This window comes from Enhydra lutris, unplaced genomic scaffold, assembly GCF_002288905.1.
Source record: "Enhydra lutris kenyoni isolate GAN:26980312 unplaced genomic scaffold, ASM228890v2 scaffoldscaffold54, whole genome shotgun sequence".
NCBI classification, from domain to species: Eukaryota; Metazoa; Chordata; class Mammalia; order Carnivora; family Mustelidae; genus Enhydra; species Enhydra lutris.
The window spans coordinates 8,982,226-9,007,311 of record NW_019154138.1 but is presented as its reverse complement, the minus strand read 5'-3'; the positions used below and the strand labels follow the sequence as shown (position 1 = coordinate 9,007,311).

The window sequence follows — 25,086 nt, the reverse complement described above, 5'->3', positions numbered from 1 at the left end:
TGGGTGCTGAGCTGTCAGGACACCTGGGTTCTGGGAGGGCCACTTTACTCCCTGATTTTGGGGTCTGGAGCAGAGCGCATTCTCTTGGAGCCTCAGCGTCCCCTCAGTCGAATGAAGCAGGTGTCCCAGACAACCTCGGAAGGTCCTCCTTGGCTCTGATTTTCTGCAGTCACTGCTATTAAAAGCCTGAAACAGTTTACTGACCTTGGCAGATGCTGCTACTGACTGACCCAATGATCATTTCAAATCCCCACCTCTCACCTCCACTCCCTGCCACCTTTCCGTCCAGCATATGGAGTTTAAGACACCTAATGGTGTGCTGGTCAATGTTTGACAACCGGCTTGGGGAAGGGGCCTGATGTGTAGTGTCTGCTGGTTTCTGTGATGTAGAGATTCCCACCATGGCAGACGTCAATCTATCCCACGGAGTATCAGCTAGACCGCCAACTTTCCAGAAATCTACCTCTACGCACTATTGCATGTACCCTTCCCCAGCTTCTGCTGCAGGTGGGATCGGCAGTGAGCCCTAGTTGTGGCCCATGAGATGAAGCACAAGTCTGCAGTACATTTTGGGGACAGCTTCTGCTCTTCCTGATGAAGGGAAAATGAAGAGCCTGGCATGGCCTTTCAGTCCCCCTTGGAGCTCCCCAGTGTGACGGGATGCATAGAGCTGGGGCAGCCATCCTGTGAGCTAAAGCACGGGAGGTGCCACGGAGAGTGGCATGCACAGACAGCCAGGCGCTGGGCCCGACAGCCGCGCACAACAACCGAATGAAGGCCCACACTCTCTCCACACCCACAGACTTCTTGTTAGGCGAGAAAAAAGAAACCCTTATTCAAGCCGCCAAAACTGGTCTTCTGTTACTCACAGCAGAAAGCATTCCTGTCCGAAATACAGAATTAGTGAGAAGCACCAGGTGACAATGACGGCTACGGTTACCGAGTACTACTGTGCACCAAGCACTGTCTGAATTCCCACAACCCTTATAATGCACTTTTATTATGTCAACTTTACAGATGAAGACACCAAAGCAAAAAGCAGCTTGCCACGGTCACTCCAACAGGAGGCAAGGGAGCCATGGTCAGAGCACAGTCTGGCTCCTCCGGGTCAGTCAGAGCGCCCCAGGGCAACTTTCCAAGGGCAGCCATCAAAGACCGAGAAGGCTGTGGGTAGCAACCCTGGCTCCACTACTCACTACCACGTGATCTTGGTTGCACACAGTGCTTCTTTGGAGCCTTGGTTTCTTTAGCTGCAAGACAGGAGCGGTAATGGTAACCACCCCGGGTTTGTGACCAAGATGAAGCAAGGAGAAAAACAGTACTTACCTCACAGCACGGTTGTGAGGAATAAGTAGAAAGAACTCAGCACAGGGCCAAAAGCTGGCCCCAAAACACTACTGCTACCTTTTAAACAAAAACATAAACAACTATAATGAACACAGGAATAAACCCTACTGGACAGATGTGGACACTACAGAAACTAACCTAAAATATTTTACTTTGTGCTGGCTGAAAATTCTCATCTCATTTTTCTAAAATAAACACATATTCCTTGAATGAACAGAACCCTCCAGCAGCCCATCCTCTCCTTCTGGACTAATTCTGAGTGTTCCCAGTAACACAGAGTCGAGGACTGTTCTATTAGCCAGACAGCCACCCTTCTGGAACAGAACCAACCATATGAAAGTTGATGATCCCAAAGTCTTTTTAAAAAACAGAGCACTAAAGCTATTAACTTCAGTAGCCTAATTGACTAGGAGGATAAAAAGGTGAACACAACACTAAAACACTTCTGCAAGGACATAGTTGTTTTGCTACATATACATAAACAGCCTTGAGAAATATGTTCCAGTACTAAAACCTAACTTTTAAAATTATCCATTTAAAAAGTAGTTGGTTTTCAGCCTTCAAATTTCCATTTAAATTAATTTTGCCTAATGCTCTTGTTTTCAAAGTTACCTTTCCTTCATTTGCCCTTGGCCACGTCTCCATCACACGGCACATAAAGTCAATTATCCCAGCCACAGGATGTATGCACGCACAGTCCTGAGCCCAGGAACCAGCAAACATTCACCGGAATTTCCAGCCCAGGAGCTGCTTGGAAGCTAGGAGAGTAGCTGCCAGTATGTCGTGTGGGAGTAACATTCCAAACCCCTTGGACACTTGGGCCTGGGGCACTGGGGCCTGATGGCACCACGATAGGAACAACTGGAGAAGGGAATCAGAGACCAGAAAGGCAGGGAAGATGGGAGGGCAAGGCCACAGAGGGCAGCAAGGGGCTCACCCAGGAGCCTGGAGATACGGTAAGTGAAGAAAACAGCAGGGAGCACAGACATGAGAAGAGTCTTCTCAGAGTAGACAGTAACCCCAAAACAGTAAGAGAGCATTCCAGATCAAGTAGGAAGTGGCTGGAGGATGGCAGCAGGGAATCATTAAGTTTTGTTAACCAACCACTTTTGTGTAAAGAATATCCAGGTATAAATAAAACTCTTTTCCCAAGAAGGGCAAAAAATATATATATGCAAATACTACAAAAGCATCAAAGTTTTTAGTTTCCAAGTATAATGTTTGGTTTTATATACGCAAAATGGAACCAAAGTGATGAATTCACTATAGCTGGCTATAGAATCTATACACAGAAGTCCAGTACTACTAGAAAAAAAACAGCAACTGGGGACCAGAAGACCCAGGTTCTATATGCAACCCAACTGTGTGAGCTTTGGGAATTGATGTAGGAGAGATGATGTTAGGGTTCGAAGCCAATGGCCAAGAAAGAATTCTTGAGGTGTCTTTTGCGCAAAATGGGGGTTTATTAAAGAACCAGACATGGGCAGAAAGAGCTGCTGTGGGGGTCCTGAGGGGTGGTAATAATATACCTAAAAGTTGGGGGAGCGGTTAAGGAAAAAGGGAGGTTTCAAAAGAACTTTCATAGCTAAAGAGGACCTACAAGATATGGAGGCCTTCCCATTGCCAAGTTAAGGTTGTTTCTCCACTCTAGCAAGGCATTAACATTAAGATAGCTGGGAGATTCCTGAAAGAATGTCACACATGTCCTACCCTGGAGTGGGCCTGGGGGGAGGTTGCAGGGCGTCAGCTGATGCTTTGTCCTCAGCTTGCCTTCTGTTCCCTCATCAGTAATGACCTCTATCATTCTTCATGGACAAAGTGGGAAGGATTCTTGGGCCATTTATACAATGAAATCTATAGAGCCACTAAAAAATGGCAGACACCCACATGTACTACCTAGAAAAGCCTCCAAAATAAGTTCCAAAAATTCAAAACGTAATGTAGGATCTAAAAGATAAAATTGTGTCATGTGGAATGAACGGACACGGATCAGCTGGAGCTGGATGTGTAACGCTGCACAGAATGCAGGAGAGGGAGCTGGCAGGACAGCCGGTGCGCGCCACTGTGTGTGGTCATGCTTGGTGCCCGGAGGAGGAGAGTGGCAGAGTTTCCGAAACTGTATCTATATCCTCTACCATTGGAATACTGTGCAGGAAGGTGCTCATGTCTGATACATTATAACGTGAAAACGAAGGGCCTGTATGGGCTTTTTAAACTTCTTTTTGAAAGAATGGCAGAGCACTTTCTATACTTGAAATTCTACTTACATTCTAATATGTGAAACATATCACCCCCCCAGGAAATGACCAGGGAACCATAAAATACAGTTTGGAATCATCTAGTCTAGAGTTCCCAACTCAAACTCTGTTTGACCGCATTCTGCTGAATCTTATACATCAGCTATTACAAGACATGTTATTTATGTACCACCAGGAAAGGGAAAATGTTGTCAACTAAATTATGACACTAGATTTAAGACACACCCTGATTTCAAATATCTTAAAATGCCAAAAAGTCCTATGATCGGGAGTTGATGAAATTTTGTATTATGTCAGTTATCAAAATGAGAAATTATATTCACTCACTGTTGGTATATCACAGTATGAAATGTTATCTTCACTATCTGCAATTAAGCTACAACTTAGCTTTTCAATGGAGCCTGTTGCTTGCTAGGCTGTCATTCTCCAGACAATACGTTAAGAAACCATTTACTGGGGTGCCTGGGAGGCTCGGTCGGTTAAGTGTCTAATTTTTGGTTTCAGTGCAGGTCATGATCTCCCGAACAGAGCCCAGCATTGGGCTCTCTGCTCAGCAGGGAGTGTGCTTCCCCTCATGCTCTCTCTCTCTCTAATAAATATATAAATCTTTGGGGGAAAAAAACCCATCTACTGACTACGTCTAATACCAATGCAGGCACCAGACCGTACTGAAGTCAGATAAAAACTGACTTTTAAATCCTGTTTTAAAAGTTGGCTAAAGGGGCGCCTGGGTGGCTCAGTGGGTTGAGCCGCTGCCTTCGGCTCAGGTCATGATCCCAGGTCCTGGGTTCGAGCCCCACATCGGGCTTCTGCTCAGCGGGGAGCCTGCTTCCTCCTCTCTCTCTGCCTGCCTCTCTGCCTACTTGTGATTTCTCTCTGTCAAATAAATAAATAAAAAATCTTTAAAAAAAAATAAATAAAATAAAAGTTGGCTAAGATAAATCAAGGATTCCCAACACTGTTCAAACCCCATGTGGTATCATGCGAGTGGCACAGCACTGGGGGTGTTCCTCCCACTAACCACATTCAAGGATGTCACAGGGGTTCCAGAAGTCTCTTTCTTGTTTCAAAGCACATGGTTTTTATTCAGACCACAACTTGAAAAGTTATTAACAATTTTTCAATTCCTCTCTTCCTTTAAAAATTACACCTCTTTCTTCAATCATATCCTAAGGAAAGCAATTTCTCAAACTGAATTTGTGCTATAGAAGCATCATTTCCCTTCTGAAAACTTGTTAGAAACAGGTATCATTGACGTTTTGTTGCTCTTCTCAGAAGGCTTGGAGGTAAAAGGTTTCAGGAACTCACCATATCCTAGTTCACTTTTGCTTTTAAAAAAGTCTCGAAGGGTGCCTGGGTGGTATAGTTTGTTAAGCCTCTGACTCATGATTTTGGCTCAGGTCGTGATCTCAGGGTCATGAGATCAAGCCCCACATGGGGTTCTGGGCTCAGCATGGAGTCTGCTTAAGACTCTCCTTCTGCTCCCCCCACCCCCTGCTGCCACGCTCTTGCTCTATCTAAATCAGTCTTTAAAAAAAAAAGTGTCAGCTTTTCTTTATATTAAATTATCCAAATGTGAACATTTTCCTTCAAATGTAAGGTCAGTTCAAAATGATCAAAAGCCTCCTTCCTAAGTAATGACGCTGGGTGCCAACAACCTTACTCCTGACAATAGAGTGCCCGGAGAAGAATGGTTTAGATGGCAAGTCATACTTTTTCAGTTATTTCTTCTACTTGTACACAAAAATCCCTTTCATTCCTAGAGATTCTTTATAAATCAAGGGAAAGCCCTAAAAAGGGACAGGTCCCTATTGAAATGATTAAAATAAACTTCACGTGTAGCTTACCAAATACTAGCAGCCACCATAAATACTGCTCGCATGTGCAGCGCGTGCACTCTCTGCCGTCACCCGGCGAGCTCCTTCACCCAGGTTCTATACTCCTTATGACACTTCTTCCAGAGTGGCCATTTATAGGAAAGACACCCAGACCCAGGAATTCCCAAGCCTATCTCTGGCCTTCACACTTTGTGATCTCCTATAAACAGGGTAGAGGAAAATGCCTGCCCAAGTAGAAATAACGTCACCTTTCCATTATTTTGAAGATTATAAGGAAAAAGCCTGTAGAAATGGCTAAATTGTAAAAGGGCAAAAAAATACCAGGTATGGCAAGGATATGGAACAAATGGAATTCTCACCTACTGCTGGTGGGAGGGTACATGGATATAACCATTTTGGAAAATTGTTCAGCAGATTCTACCACTGATGAACACATGCATATCTTCTGACCCAGCAATTCCCCCCTGAGCTGTACCCAACAGAGATGCAAACATATGTTCACCAAAAGACACGTACAAGAATGTTCACAATAGCACTATTCATAAAAGCAAAGAACTGGAAACTATCCAAATGTCCATCAACCCAAGGACAGATACGCAGATTGTAGTGATACTGCTCAGCCATGAGAATGAATGGCCCGCAGCTACATGCAATGATATGCAGAATGTTCAGCAAAAGAAGCCAGAAACTAGAGTACATACTGCAGGATTTCATTTACATGAAGTTCAAAAACAGCCCACATTAATCTATGATGTTAGAAGTCAGGACCAGGGTTCCCTTGGTGGTGATGGTTGAGGGGTAGTGACTGGAAGGGCACACGAGGGTTGTCGGGTGCTGGTAATAATCTGTTTCTTCATCTGGGTGTGTTCCATTTGTGATACTTCACAGAGCTGCATACTTGTAATGTATACACTTCTCTTTATATATGTTATACTTCAGGAAAAAAAGTTCAAAGCAACAGCAACAAACAACATAGGTCCAGAAAATGAAAGGAGAACCATCTGCATCCCTTGCCAGCTTTTACAGCAAAGCTATCCATTCTGCTAGGTGTCACAATAGAGAAGAGCAAAGTATTGATAACTCTCTTCCAAGGGGACTCGAGGTCAAGGAAGAAAAAGTCTACTAAATAGACTAATCTATTTTTAAGAGAAGAGCAATCAAAAAAGAACATCTCATTAGCAGCTTATAATTACTTCCAAATCCCAATACAGACCACAACCTATTAACACCATTTTAAAAAATGAAGTTTATAAAACCATGAGCTGTTCTACTTATCTGTCCAGACTCACAAGAAACTGGGAAAGAAACATTAGGCTGGCCAAGGGTTTTACACAGTTCTTCTTTCCCAAAGATCTGATCTTAGTCTTGGAGTCTAAGAAATGTGCCACCGTGTCCTTAATAAGTAATTTCCTAAGACAAATGTCTTTAGTGTTTATCTGGGGGCCAATTTAATAGAAAAAACTGGTTTTTAAATCAGGAGCACATGTGTGGATACGGGATGTATGAAGTTACCCTGTAAGCATGACAACGCCAAACTTTCCCCATTTGATCCAACTTCAATGGAACAATGGTACAGAAGCCAATAGTCCTGGGATTCACCCATTTATTACGTGTCTCTCTGAGCCTCAGTTGTCCTAGCTCTTGTGAGAAAAGAATGGTAGCTAGCCATGAAACAAATTCCAGGAAAAACGCTTACCAGGAAACATTGGTAATATCACTTGAAATGTCTTACACTATAATTTTTACAACATTGTAATTTTTAATCTGCACCTCTAAATCATCTGAAATGACTTGTTTTTATAACAATAGTAAGGGATGACCATTATGGGTCAGGTGTTTACACTATCACTAATCTTCCCAATAATCCCATTTCACCAGTAAAGATACTGAAGGTCTGCATGGTTAAGTCCCTTGAACAAGGTCTCAGAACTAGTGAGTGGTGAAGCAAGGATTTGACCCCAGGTCTGTTTACTCCTCAACACCAGAGTCATAACTGTGTGGCAAGTCATAGCTCCCCTGGTATAAAGGCAGACATGACAGATCAAGCAAGATGCTCTTTCCTGCCAATCCCACGATGAAGCCTCAAAGTCCCTCTCAGTAAGGGTCTCCAGGATACATGAAGTGAAAAAAGCAAGACACAGAACAGAGCATAGAGAAAGCTAACTTTTGTATAAGAAGGAGGGGGGGGAAGATAAGAATGCACAGTCTCATATATCTGTGTTCATATGAAGAAACACTGGAAATACACATAAGAAAATAATAATAGTGATTACCAGGCATTCATCTAGGCACTGCAGGGATGAGTAAAAATAAGACAAACAAAATCCTTACCTTCATAAAGCTTACCTTCTACTATGAGAAACAGGCACTAAGCAGTATAAAGACATGAAACATACACAATGGTACGTGGAAGGAAATGCTGAAAAGAAAAATACAGCAAGAAAAAGGGCTACAGGAAGTGTGGAAGAGAGAGAGGCTAGGTTAGATTTCAGATCTCAAGGCCTTGAAGGCCTGCGTGAGATGGCACTGGGTAAATATTTGAAGTAAGTGAGGGTGGTAGCCACACAGCTATTTGGGGGGAGAACATTCTCGGCAGAATCCAACAGGAAGCACAGAGGACCTGAGAGAAGAGCAAGCCTGCTGGCTCTGTTCAAGGAATTTGTTAAGGAGTGAGCATGGCTGGAGCAGAGAGAGCAATGCGAAGAGTGGGATGAGGTGAGCTCGGAGAGAAAACAGGTCACATGGGGACAGAGAGGTCATGGTGAAGACTTTGGCTTTCACTCCAAGGGAGGTAGGTGTCACTGGAGGATCCTAAGCAGAGGAGTGACCTGATCTAACCTGTGTTTTAACACGGTCATTCTGGCTGTGCTGAGAAGAGACTGCACAGGGCAAAAGGAGGGAGACTAGCGCAGATGAGCATCTCTAAGATGCCCCCATCCCCCACCAATCCCCACCTGCTTGGATTCAAGCTCTTGTATAATCTTCTCCCCAGGAGTATAGGCTGGATTTAGTGACTTACTTTGAACAAACAGAGGGGTTAAGATACTACTTTCATGATTAAGTCACAGAAAGACTGGTTTCTATCTAGGGAGCACTTTAGCTCTCCCTCAGATACCCCATTCTTGCTCCAGGGGAAGCAAGTTATTATGTTGTGAGCAGCACAACAGAGAAGACCCACGTGATAAGAACCTGATATCCCAGCCAAGGGCCAGAGAAAACCGGAGGCTTGCCAAGAGCCACATTGAGGAAGCTTAGGAGTGGATCCTCCTGGAGCTGAATCTTGCAATGAGTATAGCTTCAGCTCATACTCTTAAGAAACCCTGAGCCAGAAATACCCAGCTAAGCTAAATGCCTGTTTGCAGCCACTATGGTTTGGAATAATTTGTTAGACAGCCATAGAGTAAGTAAAACCAGCAGTTAGAGGCTAGTTCAATAAGCTGAGAGAGGTGATGGTAGATTGGACCAGAGTGTTAATGCTGGAGATGTAAGAAGTGGGTGGAGTCTGGGTATGTTTTGAGAGTCAGGTTAATTGGACTTGCCAACATGTGAGACAGACTAGGTGGGGAAAGGAGAGGACAAAAATGAGTCTGAGGTTTTTGATCCGAGTAAGTGAAAAACTGGAACTGCCCTTTATAAAGATGATAAACTCTGTGAAAAGAGAAGGCTGGCAGGCTGGCATGGGAGGGAGGTGGTGTGAAGTTGCTATCATGACCCAATTACAGACATGGAGAGCTTGAGACGGCTAGGACGCATCCAAGGAGAGCCAAGGACACTAGATAAATGAGTTTGGGGTGTAGGGCGGCAAGGTAGATCTGAATCTTCAGCACAGAAATGGCATTTAAAGCTACAAACCCAGATGAGATCAACCGGGCATTGGCAGAATGAGAAAGCACAGGTCAAGGATTGCGCCCCAGGATGCTCGAACATCTCGAGGTTAAGGAACCTGAAGAAAACTCAGCAAAGGAAGCTGAGCGGAAACAGCCAGACAGGCTGGAGGAAATCCTGGCAAATGTGGGCATCCTGGGGGCCAGGGGAAGAAAGTGTCTTCAGGGGGAGATGGTGATCATCTGTGCCAAGATTGCCAGTAGTCGAGTTTATAGCTAAGCATTCCCTGACCTCACATTTTTACTGGTAGTGGCTTATCTTTTGGACTCAACTTACCTCACTTTCTTGAGTAAAGTCCAGAGCATCTTCTCCTGATGCCAGCAGAGTGTGGAGAATTCGCTGTTTTACTTGCTCCCACTCGACCAGCATGGACTCTCGATGGTACTCCTCAGCCATGCCAAAGGTCTGTCAGAGAGGAACAGAGGCAGATGACCCAAACGGGAAAACAACATAACTTCAAAGTGACTATTTCCTTCAAAGTTCAACAGAAACTCAAAGCCCCTCCGATGATCATCTTTCTGTAAGCAGAGCAAAAGCAACCAACTTTAAAAATTATTCTTAGAGTCTAACGCATTAAAAAAAATTGTTTTAATAGTGGTAAAACGCTTATAAGATTTACTTCTTAAAACACTTTTGAGTGTACGGTTCAGTGCTATTAGTACATTCAGACTATCGGGCAGCTACCACGACCATACAATTCCACAGCTCTTTTCATCTTGTAACACTGGAATCCTGTCCCTAGTAAACACAGACTCTCCACCCTCTCCTTCCCCCAGGCCCCAGGAACCACCACTCTACTTTCTGTCTCTCTGTTTTCAACTATTTGCAGGCACTTCATAGCAGTACAATCAAACAGTGTTTGTCTTTTGGGATTGGCTTGTTCCGTGCAGTATAATGTCCTCAAGGTTCGTCCGTGTTGTAGCATATGCAGAATTTCCTCCCTTTTTAAGGCTGAAAAACATTCCATTGTGTGTGTACCACATTTCGCTGATCCATCCATCTATCATGGACCCTGGAGTTGGTTCCACCTGTTGGTTGTTTGAGTAATGTTGCTATGAACATGGATGTACAAATTTCTCTCCAAACTCCTGCTCTCAGTTCTTCGGGGTATATACTCAGAAGTGGAACTGCTGGATCACGTGGTAATTCTTTGTCTAATTTTTTGATGGGTTGAATAGTGTTGCCATTCTACATTTCCACCAACAGTGCACAAAGGCTCCAGCTTCTCCAACTTCACAGTTTTTCTCGTTTTTTCTTGAGGCGGTTGCCATCCTAATAGGTGTGAGTTGATTTCTCATGGTTTTTATTTATTTACATTCCCCTAATGACTAGTGCTTTTTATGCGCTCATTAAGATAAATACCTCTTTATACCTCTGAAATTAGGCTATATTTTACAAGTGATAGCACATCACAGTTTAAAGTGAAGTACTTTTTCTTGGATTATAACAATCAGTGGTTTTTAGTAAACATCTAAGAAAAGACAAAAACAAAAGATGGTCTCAATGTCTTTATTTTTTAGGAGACAGTAATATTTTCATAGACGGAAGTAAACCAGTAAAAGAGAAGTGGCACCTTCTACGATTAGGTCTCTTACCACTCTACCCAAAGTGATCACGGAAAGTCTGGCAAACCTCGAGCCCGTCTAATGCTAATACTGCAGGTTGCTGCGAAAACAAAGGTGCTCAGAAAGAAAAGGAAAAAGAGGAAGAAAAGAAAGGAGGAGGAAGGGAGGGAAGAAGACAAGACAAGACAAAGCAAAACCTTCTTGAAGGATGAAAGCAACTTATAGATACACTAACTCATGACTGTTCTTACCCTGTCACTCTTTAACTGGCAGACCAGGTTTCGCAACAGCTTCAGCCCACTTTCCAAAAAGCCATTTCATTTACAATCAGACTGGCATCTAATTAGGCAGCACCAGGGGAATGAGTATTAGTAATGCCTACTTTATTTTTGGCAACGCAGATAATTTATAATGATAACATCCATATACATGAGCCCTGGGAAACTGTCAGAAAAATCACATACACTCTTCCTACAAATGGGATGCTTTGAGTATGGACAGTTACTTATTAAAATCTGAAAAAGACAGATAGCAAACACATAAAAATGATTGGAAGAAGGCTAGGGTCCCCTGCAAGTCTGATTTTGGTCCATCTATCAACGAATCCCTTCTCTAGTATGTATTTTGAAGAGACAAGGAGAAATGACAATTACAAACTTTAAAAACAGTCTTCTACCTGGTTTGCGTCTCGCTGGAGTCAGGTAGAATGGAGTGTTCCAGTCAGTTAGACGGGGGTGAAAAAAATACCCCGGGGGAAAAATCATTTTCTCTTGTTACACTAGTGAACTTCAACATGAGAGCTATGCATTTTGCATAGATAGAAGTACAGAACAGAACCAGAACAGAAAGGCAGTGTCATGCATAGGAGAAGGGGTGGTTTCCCTTAAAGATATCCAGAAATGGTGCACAAGTGAACCACAATTTCTTCTCAACTCTTCCTATTTAGTGGTCAAACCAACAACCTCTTCAGCTGGGAAAACGAAGGGCAATGTGGCACGAGGACAAGGGTGGGCAGAACTAGGGAGGTGGGGGGAAGGCTGGCAGACCACTTTCTGAGCGTGCAACAGGAGGGGAGGCACGCCCTAAGCTGTGGTACTGACCCAGGACAGCAGAGTGTCACACGAGTTTTTCTTAAGGTAAGTCCTCTGGCTGGTAAAGAATGGCCTAACAGTAAAAGTGACTGAAGGAAACCGTATACTATCCACACACGCTGTTGATGAGGACAGTGGCCACACACTTCCAGTGTCATTTAAGGGTTAGACTGACAGAGTGGGAATTAACCAACACCTGTTCATCAGGCTGCCCACCTATGTGCCAAGAACTGTTGTTTCAAGAACACAGGAAGTACTCTGAAAACTGGCAGCTTTCTGGGCTCAAATCCTCAGATATATCTGAGCAGTGTGCCAGGCTACTCATTTAGAAACAGCCCACAACCTGAATGAACAGCACTGTGGTTCCATCCGTCATTAGTGTGATAAGGAGCTTCAAATAAAAATAAATGGCCCAACATTAAAATTCTCTTCCTTTGACCACACAACCCCTAGCTTATCTTAATTACATTTGAGCTAATGAACATCTAATTTGTGGGCTAATCAGAGATGATCAGCCAGCCACCCATCTGCCCTATTCCAGCCTATTCCCTTCAGACCCAAAACCCAACCACCAGATTAGGTGCAAAGAAGAATGCCAACTAGGACAGCTAATGAATGAGATTCAACAGAGCTACTCATTGACAACGAAGAGGAGCAAAGTTCTGAGGCAAGATGAAAGGTAGGGAACAGCAGGGACAAGAAGGAGAGGAATCCAAGGGAAGAGAAAAGGGACAACCTGGAAGGGTATGTGGATGTGTAAAAATTAAAAGAAGGAAAGACAAACCACAGAAAATGACAAAGCAGTAGAGAAATTATAAATTACATGGGACTCTTTCAAGTTATGTATGGACATCTACCTCTCTGCACACAGTGAAGAAAGGAAGGCAGGAAGAGAACTGGGCAACTGAATTAAAAACAGGTGGGGAACACTCAAACCCCATTTTCATAAAGGGAATAGGGAAATATGCTTTGACTTCACACCCACTTATTGAGCTGTTGCTGGCTTTTAGAAACTCTACATATGTTCTGATAATGTTGTTCTGTTTTTGCTGGGACGCACCAAATGGAAAAAGATAGGACACATTTGTGGTTTTGTAGCTTGTTTTCTTGGCATTTCAGCAGGACATTGGCAAGTTATTCAAACATGAAATTACCACCAAAATGCCAGGAAGCCGCTCACCTTTTGTTTGAAAATAATTCTTGCTCAGTGGTAGTCTCCTAGTGTCCAGACAGGTGAAAGGTCTCCCCCCCAGGCCAGCTCCCAACACCGGAAAATCTCCCTCACAAACACATATGCACACATTTTGCACTGTGGTGTGTCACTTAGATGTTTTGGCTGGCTGCACATTTAGTCTCAGTATGGTACAGTGTTCAGAGACTGCCAATTCCAGAAACACATTCCGCAGGGTAAATGGATTAATAAGGCTCAGTGGCATTCGACAATCCTAATTTAATTTCACTGGTTCTTTACAGCAGGAGAATCGATGTTGGTGAGTAACTCACTCAAAGTATGAACAAAAAAGCCTTTAAAAAAAATTTTTTTTTCAAATCTGAATCAAGTGAATTTCTCTATTTCTAAGAATAAATACTATTGCCAAAAATGTACTTAATAAAATTTTAGGGATTTTTTTTTTTTTACTCTGATAATTAAATGTACCAATCATTTAAATTAATGCCTTTGGAACCTCTTCTTATAAATTAGAGTTGGCAAGACCCCAGCTGCCCTATCTCTCTCACATCAGCCTTCCTGAGATGGTCCCCCACTGGCACAGAACATTTTAATAAAGCACACTGACAAACAGTTTTTTATTTTATTATTTTAAACGACATAAGTAATACATAAATATATTTCACTTGATATAAGAGTTATAAAGTAAACAGTGGGACAGAGGTTTCCCTTTCACCCCTATTCACTTCTACAAAGATAGCCACTGCAGACAGACTAGAATGAACCCTCCCAGCCTCCTTCCTGGGGAAAGCTGCATTTTTCAGAACCAACTTCACAAGACTGCTAACCTTCCTCCCCCACTCCCCAAAGGACTCCAGTGGCCTTAAAAAAAAAAAAAAAGAAAGAAAAAAAAAAAAAAGAAAATCTTACTCTGTAATGGGATCTTTTGGAAAAGTTTTATCTTCTAATTCTTGTCAGAAACAAATGGAGATAACGCATGTTAACAAATAATCTTTGAGTATCTTGAGGGAATGCCTGATGCAAAAATATTGCTGCACATATAATGGCTGCTCTGGCTGACTTCTTTATCATCCTTTGGAGAGCCAAGCTGGTTTCTTTCTTCTTATTTTTTTTTTTTTTTTAAGAGCTTGGGAAAATTTTTAATATAAAAGGTAACAGAGAAAGTCAAATTGTATGAAAAAAGGAAAAATTAAGGATAATTATCAATGATCATAATTGCTTTTCTGAACTGCTGATTCAACAGAAATCAAAATACCGTTTTACATACCGAAACGATGAAACGAAAGAATTGTCTGGCCTTCCATTTTAAGATTAATTTGATAATTAATTGGCAATTCTGTTTCAGATGCATTTCAGTCACTAAATACAAGTAGAGTTACAAGCATGATTATCTTACTCAAAAACAGTTCCCGTAGAACTCCCTCTGGTGAATTAACTAAGTAGGAGAGCTGGGCCTAGACACAGGCTCCTGCTTCCAGAACACTGCTGCCCTCACAATGGTGTCCATCCTCATTTGGGTTCCTTTCTTACCCTCTTCCGGGACTCCTCAATGGCAGACAGCAGGGCATTGTCCTTCTCATTCTTCAGGAAGCCCTAGGAAAGGGGGAGATATGACACAACTTAGGTTAAAATCAACCTTCAAATAATCAAAAGTACACTGGTGGGGAAAAAAAGCCATTAGGATATCTGCTATCCTGCCCACCTTCACCCTGACAGAAATTTCTTAACCCAGAAACATCAAAATAGATGTTTTTTCCAGGTGTTTCCTAATTTTTCTTTCATTTTTAGAGCACATGATTATTTTTTTTTTTTTTGAGCACATGATGATTATTAGAGGCTAAAGTCTCCATGAAGCAGTAGCTCAAGTCCCACTTCCTAGAAACATGTAAAACATGAACTAACAAAGACCGTCCTTCAGTATTTCTGAATGGCCCAGATTATAGACACAGCTTTGACCACACAACAGTCATAGTTCTTCTAACTACCTTTAGTTTATATTTCTCTGTTGCTTTTTCAATTCATTCTTCAGTTTCTTCCTAACATTACAGAAGCAGCACCATCCACTTGTCTGGGTATTTTCCACTTACTGGTCAAAGGCTGGGATACTCCCCAAAACCAACCAACAAACCACACATTTCTGAGGGAGTTTTGTCATGTGCACTCCCTATTTCAGGCCTGATGACACTCACTGCTTGTTTAATACAGATGGGATGAACAGAAGACCAAGACTGGTTTGATATGCACAGAATAAATGCCCACAAAATGCAACTACAGAGTAATACAATGACAGAATTAGTTCCAAATCATGGCGCCTCCATTTACTGATGGCATGAATTTAACCAAGTCACTCAAACTCTCTCAACTTTAGTTCACCTGTATGTAAAATGAATATTAAATGAGATATGCAATCAAGCACTTGACTCAAGGTTCGATACACTTATTAGAATCAATCAGATTTAGGGGCGCCTGGGTGGCTCAGTCTGTTAAGCATCCGACTCTTGATCTCAGCGCAGGTGTTGATCTCAGGATCATAAGTTCAAGCCCCATGCCCAGCATGGAGCCTATTTAAAAAAAATAACAATAATCAATTAGGTTTAGATCTGTTGGTGACATCAAAGAGGGAAATGCCCAGGAACATGAACTCTCTAGGGGAATATAATACAAAGGAGAATTCAGATAAAGTTTTAAAGACATGCTAAATTTTAAAAATCGTCATTTGACAGTTTTGAAAACTTCCTGTCATGGTTAGTTAATTTCTGATCACCTAATATATATTAACAACTACAACATTTTAATATTATGTTATTCAAGCAGTCCCAGATATGAAGTTGCCGATTGTCTAAAACAACACAAAATAAACATGGGGGGGGGCACTACAACTGGGAATATAAATTTAAATAAACTATTAATCTTCATAGAGTCCCCTGATTTCTTATGTACTGACCCATGATTCTCCCACACCCGCTGTCACACCCCAACCTGGCGTGCACTGGACTGAACAAGGACAATGGCCAGCAGCCAAGGAAACGGTTCCCTCATAGGCTCCTCCAGGGCAGTCCCTGAGGCAGCTCTCGGACAGCTCTGAGGGCACAACATCAGGACTGCTCCAAATACCCACAGTGTTATTTGGTGGTGGGTGGGGTGGGGAGAGGCGTTAGTCACTCACCTACTAATGCAATAGCCTCAATAAACCAGAGCGCATCAAGTTAGGACCCCATGTGGTCCACACAGAAGGAGGCAGTTTGTCATCACATCCTTGCTTCGGGCCATCTCTTGGGAGCCGGACAAAAGATGGGGAGGATTTGAAAAGATCCCATTTATACCCTTTCACAGCAAATCAATCAAGTCAACAACCCTTAATTATAATTTTACTTTCACAAGGCATCTTTAATGGCTAAAGCTAAAGGTTTTAGTACCACAGTGTGCAAACAAAACTATGGAATTATCATTGAATGCTGCTCCCAAACAAATGGTAGGCACAGATTATGTTTTGTGGCACCTTTTCCTGGCTGCTTCTATGGGAGGTAGATTGTCTCTGCAAGCCACCTTTGGGGTAAGGGTGGGGGGTGATAACCACTGTCCAATAAGATCTAGTCTTATTTTTTTCTTTCTAGTTGGGGGGTGCTGTGCCAAGTGGCCCATGCCCTTTCTGGGCTTCCTCTGCTCTTCCCAATGATCAGCCTATTCCATTCCTTTGAGGCACCCATAGCTACATGTAACCAAGAGTGCACACACATGCATGCACACACACACACACACAAAATTAAAACACAAATGCAAAGCAATAACCAGACACATCTGTTTAAAAGCAACATAAGAAACACAATTCCAAATTTTCTAAGAAGTGAAAAGTCAATCAGTGATGAAAGAGAGAAAAAAAGATATTGCTTTAGGGGCAGACGATTCTTCTTGAAAATCCTCATTATAAACCCACATTTCAAAAATCTCATTAATAAGTAAACCAAACACCTGTACATGAGAATCAGTCTTTAGACAGCATCTACCTATGAACAAAGACCATGAGCCATTATGTACCTCAGCAATTGGGCTCTCTTGGTAGCACAAGCTGGGCCCATAAGACATACAGAGTTTGGATTTCAATTTTTTTTTAAATTGTATTTATTTATTTGACAGACAGAGATCACAAGCAGGCAGAGAGGTAGGCAGAGAGAGGGGGAAGCAGGCTCCCGGCTGAGCAGAGAGCCCGATGAGGGGCTCGATCCCAGGACCCTGGGATCACGACCCGAGCCTAAGGCAGAGGCTTTTAACCCACTGAGCCACCCAGGCGCCCCTGGATTTCAATTTTTCACCCTTTATTCCTTCTAAAATAGGCCACATATCACATTTTATTAAAAACAACAACAACACATTAGTGGCCTACCTTTTGAAAAGACTCTTTAACAGAACGTATACAGCCAGAATAGTGCTGGAGTCTGGGTGCCATCTAGTGGCAGTTACTCTCTTTTAAAGAATACACACCTCGAGGGAAAGTAACAAATTAAAGAACTAAATAGTTGGGCAGAAAAATACCTGCCGACACCCAAGTTTCCCATGGATCTCTCCCTTGACTTCCCTCTTCCATGTGTGTTTCCTTTCCTTCCCACTGCTTCCGGGAGGTGCCTCTCACGCCCCACATCCCAGAGATATATTTTTAATAGCTCATGGGAAAATGGGTTTTCCGTAGGACTGAGGGAGTGAAGGGGAACCTGGGAGGTACTTTCTCAATGAAGATCCTGGTCACAGACAAGACCCAACACCCCACCTCTCACTAGGAGATGCCAGCTGTCTAACTGTGACCCTCAGAGCACCGCATCACTAACATACCCACTTCTTGCCAACAAGCACTTTTTAATTGTTCATAGTCTCCCACCCAACCCGTCTACTGCTGGCCCACTCAATAAAGAACATTCCATAAACATCTGCAGGCCTGCTAAGTAAGATAACTACTCCTGACTTCCCCATCTGTATACTTCTCCTCACTGCCAGAGTCCTGGAAACAGATCCTCTTCTAACCAGCTCCTTGAATGGGTTTTGGTTTTAAGCTTTCTGGAACATATAATAGCTCTCATTCAGGAAGCAATTAAGGGCCAGATACTGCTCTAAGCAATTCAAAGATGTTACTGCTAATCTTTTAAGAGTATGAAAGAACAGACATGATCACTCCACTCTCCCCTCACCTGCCCCCTCTTCATTTTACAGGTGAGAAACAGAATCTCAGCATTTAACTAAATGGACCACAGTTTCCCAACCAGGAAAAGGAAGACGCAGAATTCAAACAGTTCCGACACTCAAGAGACCCAACGTTTCCAAGATAATAAGGGAACACTACACTTCCCAACCAAGAAAATAAGGAAAAAAACCTTCCTTTTCTCTCTAAAAAGAGAGAGTCCGGAAGGAAGCAAAATACTTTAAATTTGTTTTCTTCATTATCAGTTCCCCTTTACCAATGATGAATTTGAAGGCTCAGAGAACACTAACGCTTAGACTAGTACTAGTAAGGGCTAACCCTTTCACTGTTACAGGGATCACTCTGCGCTAGATGAGCAATACACACATCTGCTTCTAGTCCTTGCTTTTAGCTCAGGACTAAACTGTTTCTCAGTGCTACTTAACTGGATCATACATTAAAGTATGTCCTTAATTAATATAGGTTTAAATGTTGAAAGGGCCATTCGAGATGGTTTCTAGAGCTTTTACCAACTCTATAATGCTGTAGGGCCACACTAACATCATCTAGTTTGTAGAATCCAAATTTTCTGACCTCTTTTCTACCTTTCTGCATTCTACTATACTGTCTCTATCACAGCAAATCAAGGTAGAATAAACAGATATTTTATGATTGCATATTTATTCCTTTCTTCCTCCAGCCTCATATAGTTAGGGAAGGAATGAAACAATAAATACTGAGTTCTCTGCAGTCCTTTAGAATGGTGTTTTCGAAATGTGGGTCAGAACTCATAATTGGGTCATGAAATCGATCAGCATTTTTTAAATGAAATGACATGCAACAGAGATATGTGGTATAGGTAAATACTATTTTGTGAAACTTCTCTTCCAATTATGTATACGTATCTGTATGTATGAAGTGGGTCATGGTATAAAATATACCTCTTACTACAGGTCACAGACAAAAAGCAGAAATCACTGTTCTACATGTCAATTCTTTGGCATCCCAAAATAATATTACTATTTGTTGCTGTGGAACAAATAAACAACATATATCTGCCCAAGCAGTATCTCCAGCCATGTGTTCCATCTTTTTTTTTTTTTTTTTAAAGTAGGCTCCTCGCCCAGCATGGAGCCCAATGCAGGGCTCGAACACAGGACACTGAGACCAAGACCAGAGCTGAGATCAAAAGTCAGATGCTTAACCAACAGAGCCACCCAGGCACACCCCATGTGTCCCACCTTTAACAGAAGTGGGCTGCCCTGTGATGTACAAAGGTTTCTCTCACTATCTGAAAGTAGAACATCCCTTTGAAACCTTTCATAAGCCAAAAAGACATAAAGCAAAGAAGCAATTGCCATGAATACATAAGAAAAAATTTTTGAGTGTTCCCAGACCCCCCAAATAACCTCTCTTTAGCTTTTCTGATACCTTAGAGTACATCTTATTAACGGGTGCACAAAATAAAACAAGCTAAAGCACAGATGCTCACAGGTAGAGTTCAGAGCTATGGCGGCTACGGCTGAGATGCGGAGTGTGGCCGTCAGCAGAGGACCTTGGGTGGTGCCGCTCTCCCTGCTGCTCCTCTCCCTGCTGCTGCTCTCCCTGCTACTCCTCTCCCAGCTACTTCTCTGGGCATGTGCTGCCTCTATGCTACAAAACAAAAGCAAAAGGCTTTTTTGCTTTTCATCTCGTTCGTAAAAACAGAAGTCCGCTTTGGATTTCTTTTGGTTAGCAAAAACAGGTAGTAACGTAGGTCTTCTGTAAAAGCAAAGTGGCGTAACACAAGCTTTTGTAAAGTACAGGGCATACCTGTACTAACCAAGAACAACCCAGAACATAACCACAGGTAACCCAATTCTCCTATCAAATGTGCGGTTACATCTCAGGGACCTGACAGCCACATTGGCTTTTAAATGGCTCATGCTGGGAAAGAAAGGCATGAAAAGGCCTTTTTTTAGTCACCAGGCAGGCTGGGTTTCAGAATACAAGTGGCAGCTAACTCCTACTGCAGAAGAAGGGAGTGGGCACAAGGATGTTTGTTTTTGTCAAATGGCCAAATTCTCTTAGCTTATTTGCTTTCCAAAAGTGAAAACTGTAAGAAATAAGGGTCTCTGTGCGAAAAATTTCTGTATCCACTTCAGCTAGGAAAGTAAGATGGCAAAACAAGAGCTTACAGTGACTCTTTCACAGTTCTTTGCTTCCCACCCACAACAAATAAATGATCTGCTGGACAGTTAGTTACATAAACAGTTTCAAGATTTTGAACACAGATTTCCTGACCAAAATAAATTTATTAAAAAATAAAACAAAAAAGATAAAATAATTAGTCTAGCTTGGCCCCACAAAGCAAAAGCCGTATTTTATATGGTCCTCAAAACACAAAAGACAATTCAGCATCTCCACTCCTTCAACAGATCAACTGGGAATCTACTCTGACAGAATTTAAAGCGAAGCACCCACAGCGTGCCAGATTTTCTGTGCGAAGGTATCTGACATAAGACAAAAACACACAGTGAGTGCTTTAAAACTTTTGTATCTTCTCTCATTTAATACATAATGATATACAAACTAATAGGAAATCTGTAACCAACATTCCAAATCAAACTAACACAAGTTAGCGGTGACAGTAGAAAATGGTCACCGTAGATGCAAAAAACATTGCCAAGACACGAGCAACAGCTAGGAATGCAAGGAAAAAGTAAAAGAAAACCAAGCAGACCAAAAAATAAACTTAAAAACCAGAATAATCAAGAGGGTCTGCTCCAAGGTGGAAAGAAGACTTCCAATAGGCACTGCAAGTGGCCGTTAGAACTTGAGATATTTTAGGGTCTGATTTCTAGAAACACAGGAGTGTGAGCTATATCCACTACGTGCTTCAGCTCATTCTAAGGAAAAATACCTCCTACTTCCTTAACCTTGCCTAAATGTCCCTTCTTCCCAATTTCTGAACAAATGACCTCTTCTGAAACCTTCTCTTGGGTGAAATGTTTAGAAGGTAAAGCTGCTACTTCAGGAGAAAGTGAGGAAGGACAAAGCGATATGCTGTGTTCAGACGGGCACAACAGAAGCCCTGCCAGTACTCAGAGGAGCCGCCGGGCTTATCAGATGGTGCGGACATGCTTTTCATTAGCTCCCTTTGTGGTGCCTACAGAGAATGCCTCAAGGAATTTTCAGGTGCAGAGAGATGTTCATTACTGATAAAGCCTAAAAGATGAACAGAGAAATTTTTAAATTTAAACATTTCCAAGATTTGGGGGACTTCCATATGGTTTTATAGCATGTTTGGTTATTTTATCAGAGCAGTATTTAATGTAATACAGTAAGAATGCACAGAATGTCAGCCTAAAACACCCAAGAGATAGTGATAATCTCCTTTTGCAAGGAATACAGACGGAACAGCAAATCCAGGCTTTATTCTGCAACTCAGGTATTTAGAGTAAATCCCAAGGCGAGTTTTCTATAAAAAAAAGTTTACTACTTTAAACTGTTTCTTCACAGACTGCATTAAATTTTAAAAAGCAGATACATTGGTATCTTAAAAAAAAAAAAAAATCCCCCTGCAGAAAGCAGTGCTAAGCTAGAGGCTGACATTACCAACTGTAACATATTTTTAATGCTGTTGTATGATTTCTCACTGTGCATTTATGCAAAAGCCTAGCCGCTCTCCTGCAGCAGGTGGCAGCAGACCCTGCAAGAGTGGCTGTGGAGTGCCACCACTTGCCAGCTCAGCAGATCCAGAGGCCTGCAGGCAGCTCTGGAGCCACAGGTGGCAAACCTTGTCACTATAACATGGCGCTGCATGGGCAGCAGGCCATCTGTCACTGTCAGGCTACAGGGTCCCATTTTGTACATGGTTTCTACTACTGGGCTAAACAAAGGGTCACACAATTAGGTGATGGATTTGGGCCCATTAAGGCAAAACAAATCACTTGCTCCCATAATTCACATTGGTTTAAAGGATGGTCTACAAATTCGCACAGGTTAAAGCTAACCCAGTGTTGGTCCAAGGAGATTCTAAACCTAAGAACACACAGCTCTGAGAAAGTGCCTCCCTCTGGACCCACCCAGAGCTTTCCGGGCAGCACTGACTTAAGAGTGCTGGCACATCTCATCTCTTCAAGGGCGTGTCAGTCCAGGAGTGATGAAATTCCATCTAACCTGTATTTTCTGCAAAAGCCACAGGCCTCTGAGAGAGCCATTCATACAACCCCACCTAACTTCCTTTTGTGGACCCCTTCCTATTATCCTCCCCAACCCACAAAAAGAGGAGGAGGAGGAGGAAGGGAGAAATAACTATCACGTAACAAAACCCCAAGTCCCAAGACTTTCAGTATTGGGTAAAGAAAGAATGTAAGAGGCAGGACTCATCACGACCCAGAAGGGGACTTTGAGTCTTTTGAGGACACGGACGTGCCATTCCCATGTGTGGCAGTGAGGGGTGCAGAGGGCACAGCACACCTCCCTTGTCAATACATAACTACCAGATGCCTCTTCCTAGTTCTCTGCCAAGCCATGAAGCTGGTGTCCTGCCCCGACGAAGTAAGGCTGAGGTTAAGAGCTGCACCCTTGTGAGGTCAGTTACATATCTTATGCTACTGCTACAAAAACGGTTGTGCCCTGTTAGGGAGTCCAGGGTACTCCCGTTATTTGTTCCCTATCTCTGGCCTTCCAGGAAAGGAAAGCAATCTGTTTAGCTCAGTCACTGGGAGACTAAGTGCAGAGAGTAAGAGCATAATATAAATAGCTAAAAGAATAAATGATGGTTATTTAGGCACTAATGAGGAAAAAAACGTCTTCAGCAGAACTCTCCCTTCTTTCCAAATCCAGCAAAGCCCGCAGTGACCTTTTGGGATTGCATAAATAACTTTCCCCTGCTGGTCCCAAGAGGTCTGGGGAGAGGATGTGGCTTGCTCCGTGCTGAGTCTCGCCACTTCATGAAAAACAAGCCCCAGCCTGCGTGCTAGGGAGAGGGCCCGTGATGCAGCAGGATGAGCGGCGCTGCGGGGGCTGGGCCTCTGGCGGCCATCCTTTCTCTCCGCTCCTAGAAGTGGGGCAGGGAGGAACAGGAACACTAGAAGCTAAGGCAGAGAGGGACAGAGGGCAGCCAGCCAACTGTTCTCAGACTGCTGAGGTGGCCCCATGGGAGAAAGCAAGGACAGCAACTCTGAACACTTTATCTCCCCGCCCCACCCCTTGCCCCGGTAAAAAACTGGTACACTTGTATGGCTAACCTTTGGGGACACAAGAACAGGAGGAATCTAAAGAGAAAACTTCAATTTAGTTTTGCAATTGGGATGTAATAGTGCGGCAAAGTATGTCTGGCTTTAAAAACCAGCACCAGAACCCTCTCCTCACCCAATGGTACGAACAGATCTAAAAAATATTAATGCTATAGTCATTTGAAGTGATGGTAAGAGAAGGAGAACATACATCAAGGGACAATAAAAATGTTTTAATATGTCTTTGGGGAACTGATTTCCATCTTGGAGACGGATCAGTCCAGTCAAAGAACTTTGGGTACTAAAACCGCACTGCAGTATAAAATGGGAATGCATCAATAATGGCCTTTTATCATGGCCGACATCCCCTGCCACTGTCCCCTAAATCCACCCTAAAAGAACTCATTAAAACAACCCTGTATTTTATCAGAAAACACAGATCCCCTGCTTTCTCATCTTGTGTCTTTTCCCTTTGGAAATAAGATTTGGGGGCTACGAGAACAGACAGCAGAGGGTGTGTCTCCGAGCTGGTCAGGTGGGAACCAAGCGGTTTTTGCCAGGCTGGTTTCTACAGAGCTTGGAATTAAGTTCTACTTAGCAAGCACAAGCAGTGCTGTTAGTCAAGACAGTGTGTGGGAACCACGTGTCCTATTAATTCCCTGCCGGCACACGGTGTCAGTCATTCACACTGCAGTCGAAAATCACAGCTCCTCCTGCTCTGCAGCACTGCTTATGCTGACAGGACTGGAGCACTGATCGTCATGGCTGTCAGAGAAAAGGGAGCTTGGTTGTGCTGCAGTTTCTTCTTATTCAGAAATTCTTTTCCAAACATTTGTCTAGAGTCCACTAAAACAAGCAAGAGACTCATTTATAACTTCCGGTTGTCTTACACGGAATTTGTCATGGTACGCCTCTGCTCTGCTAACAGTACTTGGGATTCCACTCTCTCTCTCAAACCTTAAGTTTGGAAACATTTTGACTTTACCCTGTCAGAGCTGAGGGAATACCACAGGATACACCACTCACCGTTAATCATCATGGCTACAGAAAGTAGAAAACACCGCCTAGTCGGAGTGGCAAAAGTAAACTACAGAAGGAGCAAGACCATTTTATGAATATAAATAGCCTGAAACGGACAGGGAGCTAAAACCTTTCAGCCAGTCCTTCCATACTAGGAAAAGGGCAACCCTGCACTATGGGACCCCTCATACCTACAGCTGAAGGAGTGATCTGCTGGGAGGGCGTGTCAAAATGCCCAGCTCCATCCCAGCTCAGGGCAGATGGATGCGATATCCATGCCCACCTCAGGAGATGAGTACTTCCTTCTTGGAACTGAGCCAACATGATGGACGACTGAAAAGCTCAATTTGCAGAATGTGTTTTATTTTTAAATGTTTGTTTATATATGATAAATCTGTAAATGCATTATTGACTACAACACAGGCCCAGGAAGACTCCAGGCACAGCTCAATTAAGTCATTTCTGGCAAGACTGAGAAGGAAGATCTCTGTGAGTTAGGCTGCT

The 25,086-nt window shown here is 42.9% G+C and overlaps 1 protein-coding gene across 4 annotated transcripts in view; it reads right to left on the bottom strand.

Moving 5' to 3' along the window:
- Window positions 1-25,086, bottom strand: part of LOC111157322 (nucleoporin 93) — a 109,997-nt gene that overhangs the window by 23,551 nt on the left and 61,360 nt on the right. For all 4 annotated transcript variants that reach the window (XM_022518634.1, XM_022518635.1, XM_022518636.1 and 1 more), the window contains 2 exons: window positions 14,704-14,766; window positions 9,605-9,733 (listed from right to left, as the gene is read on the bottom strand). In XM_022518634.1, coding sequence (XP_022374342.1) covers window positions 9,605-9,733; window positions 14,704-14,766 — 192 coding nt within the window. The remainder of the gene's footprint in view (window positions 1-9,604; window positions 9,734-14,703; window positions 14,767-25,086) is intronic.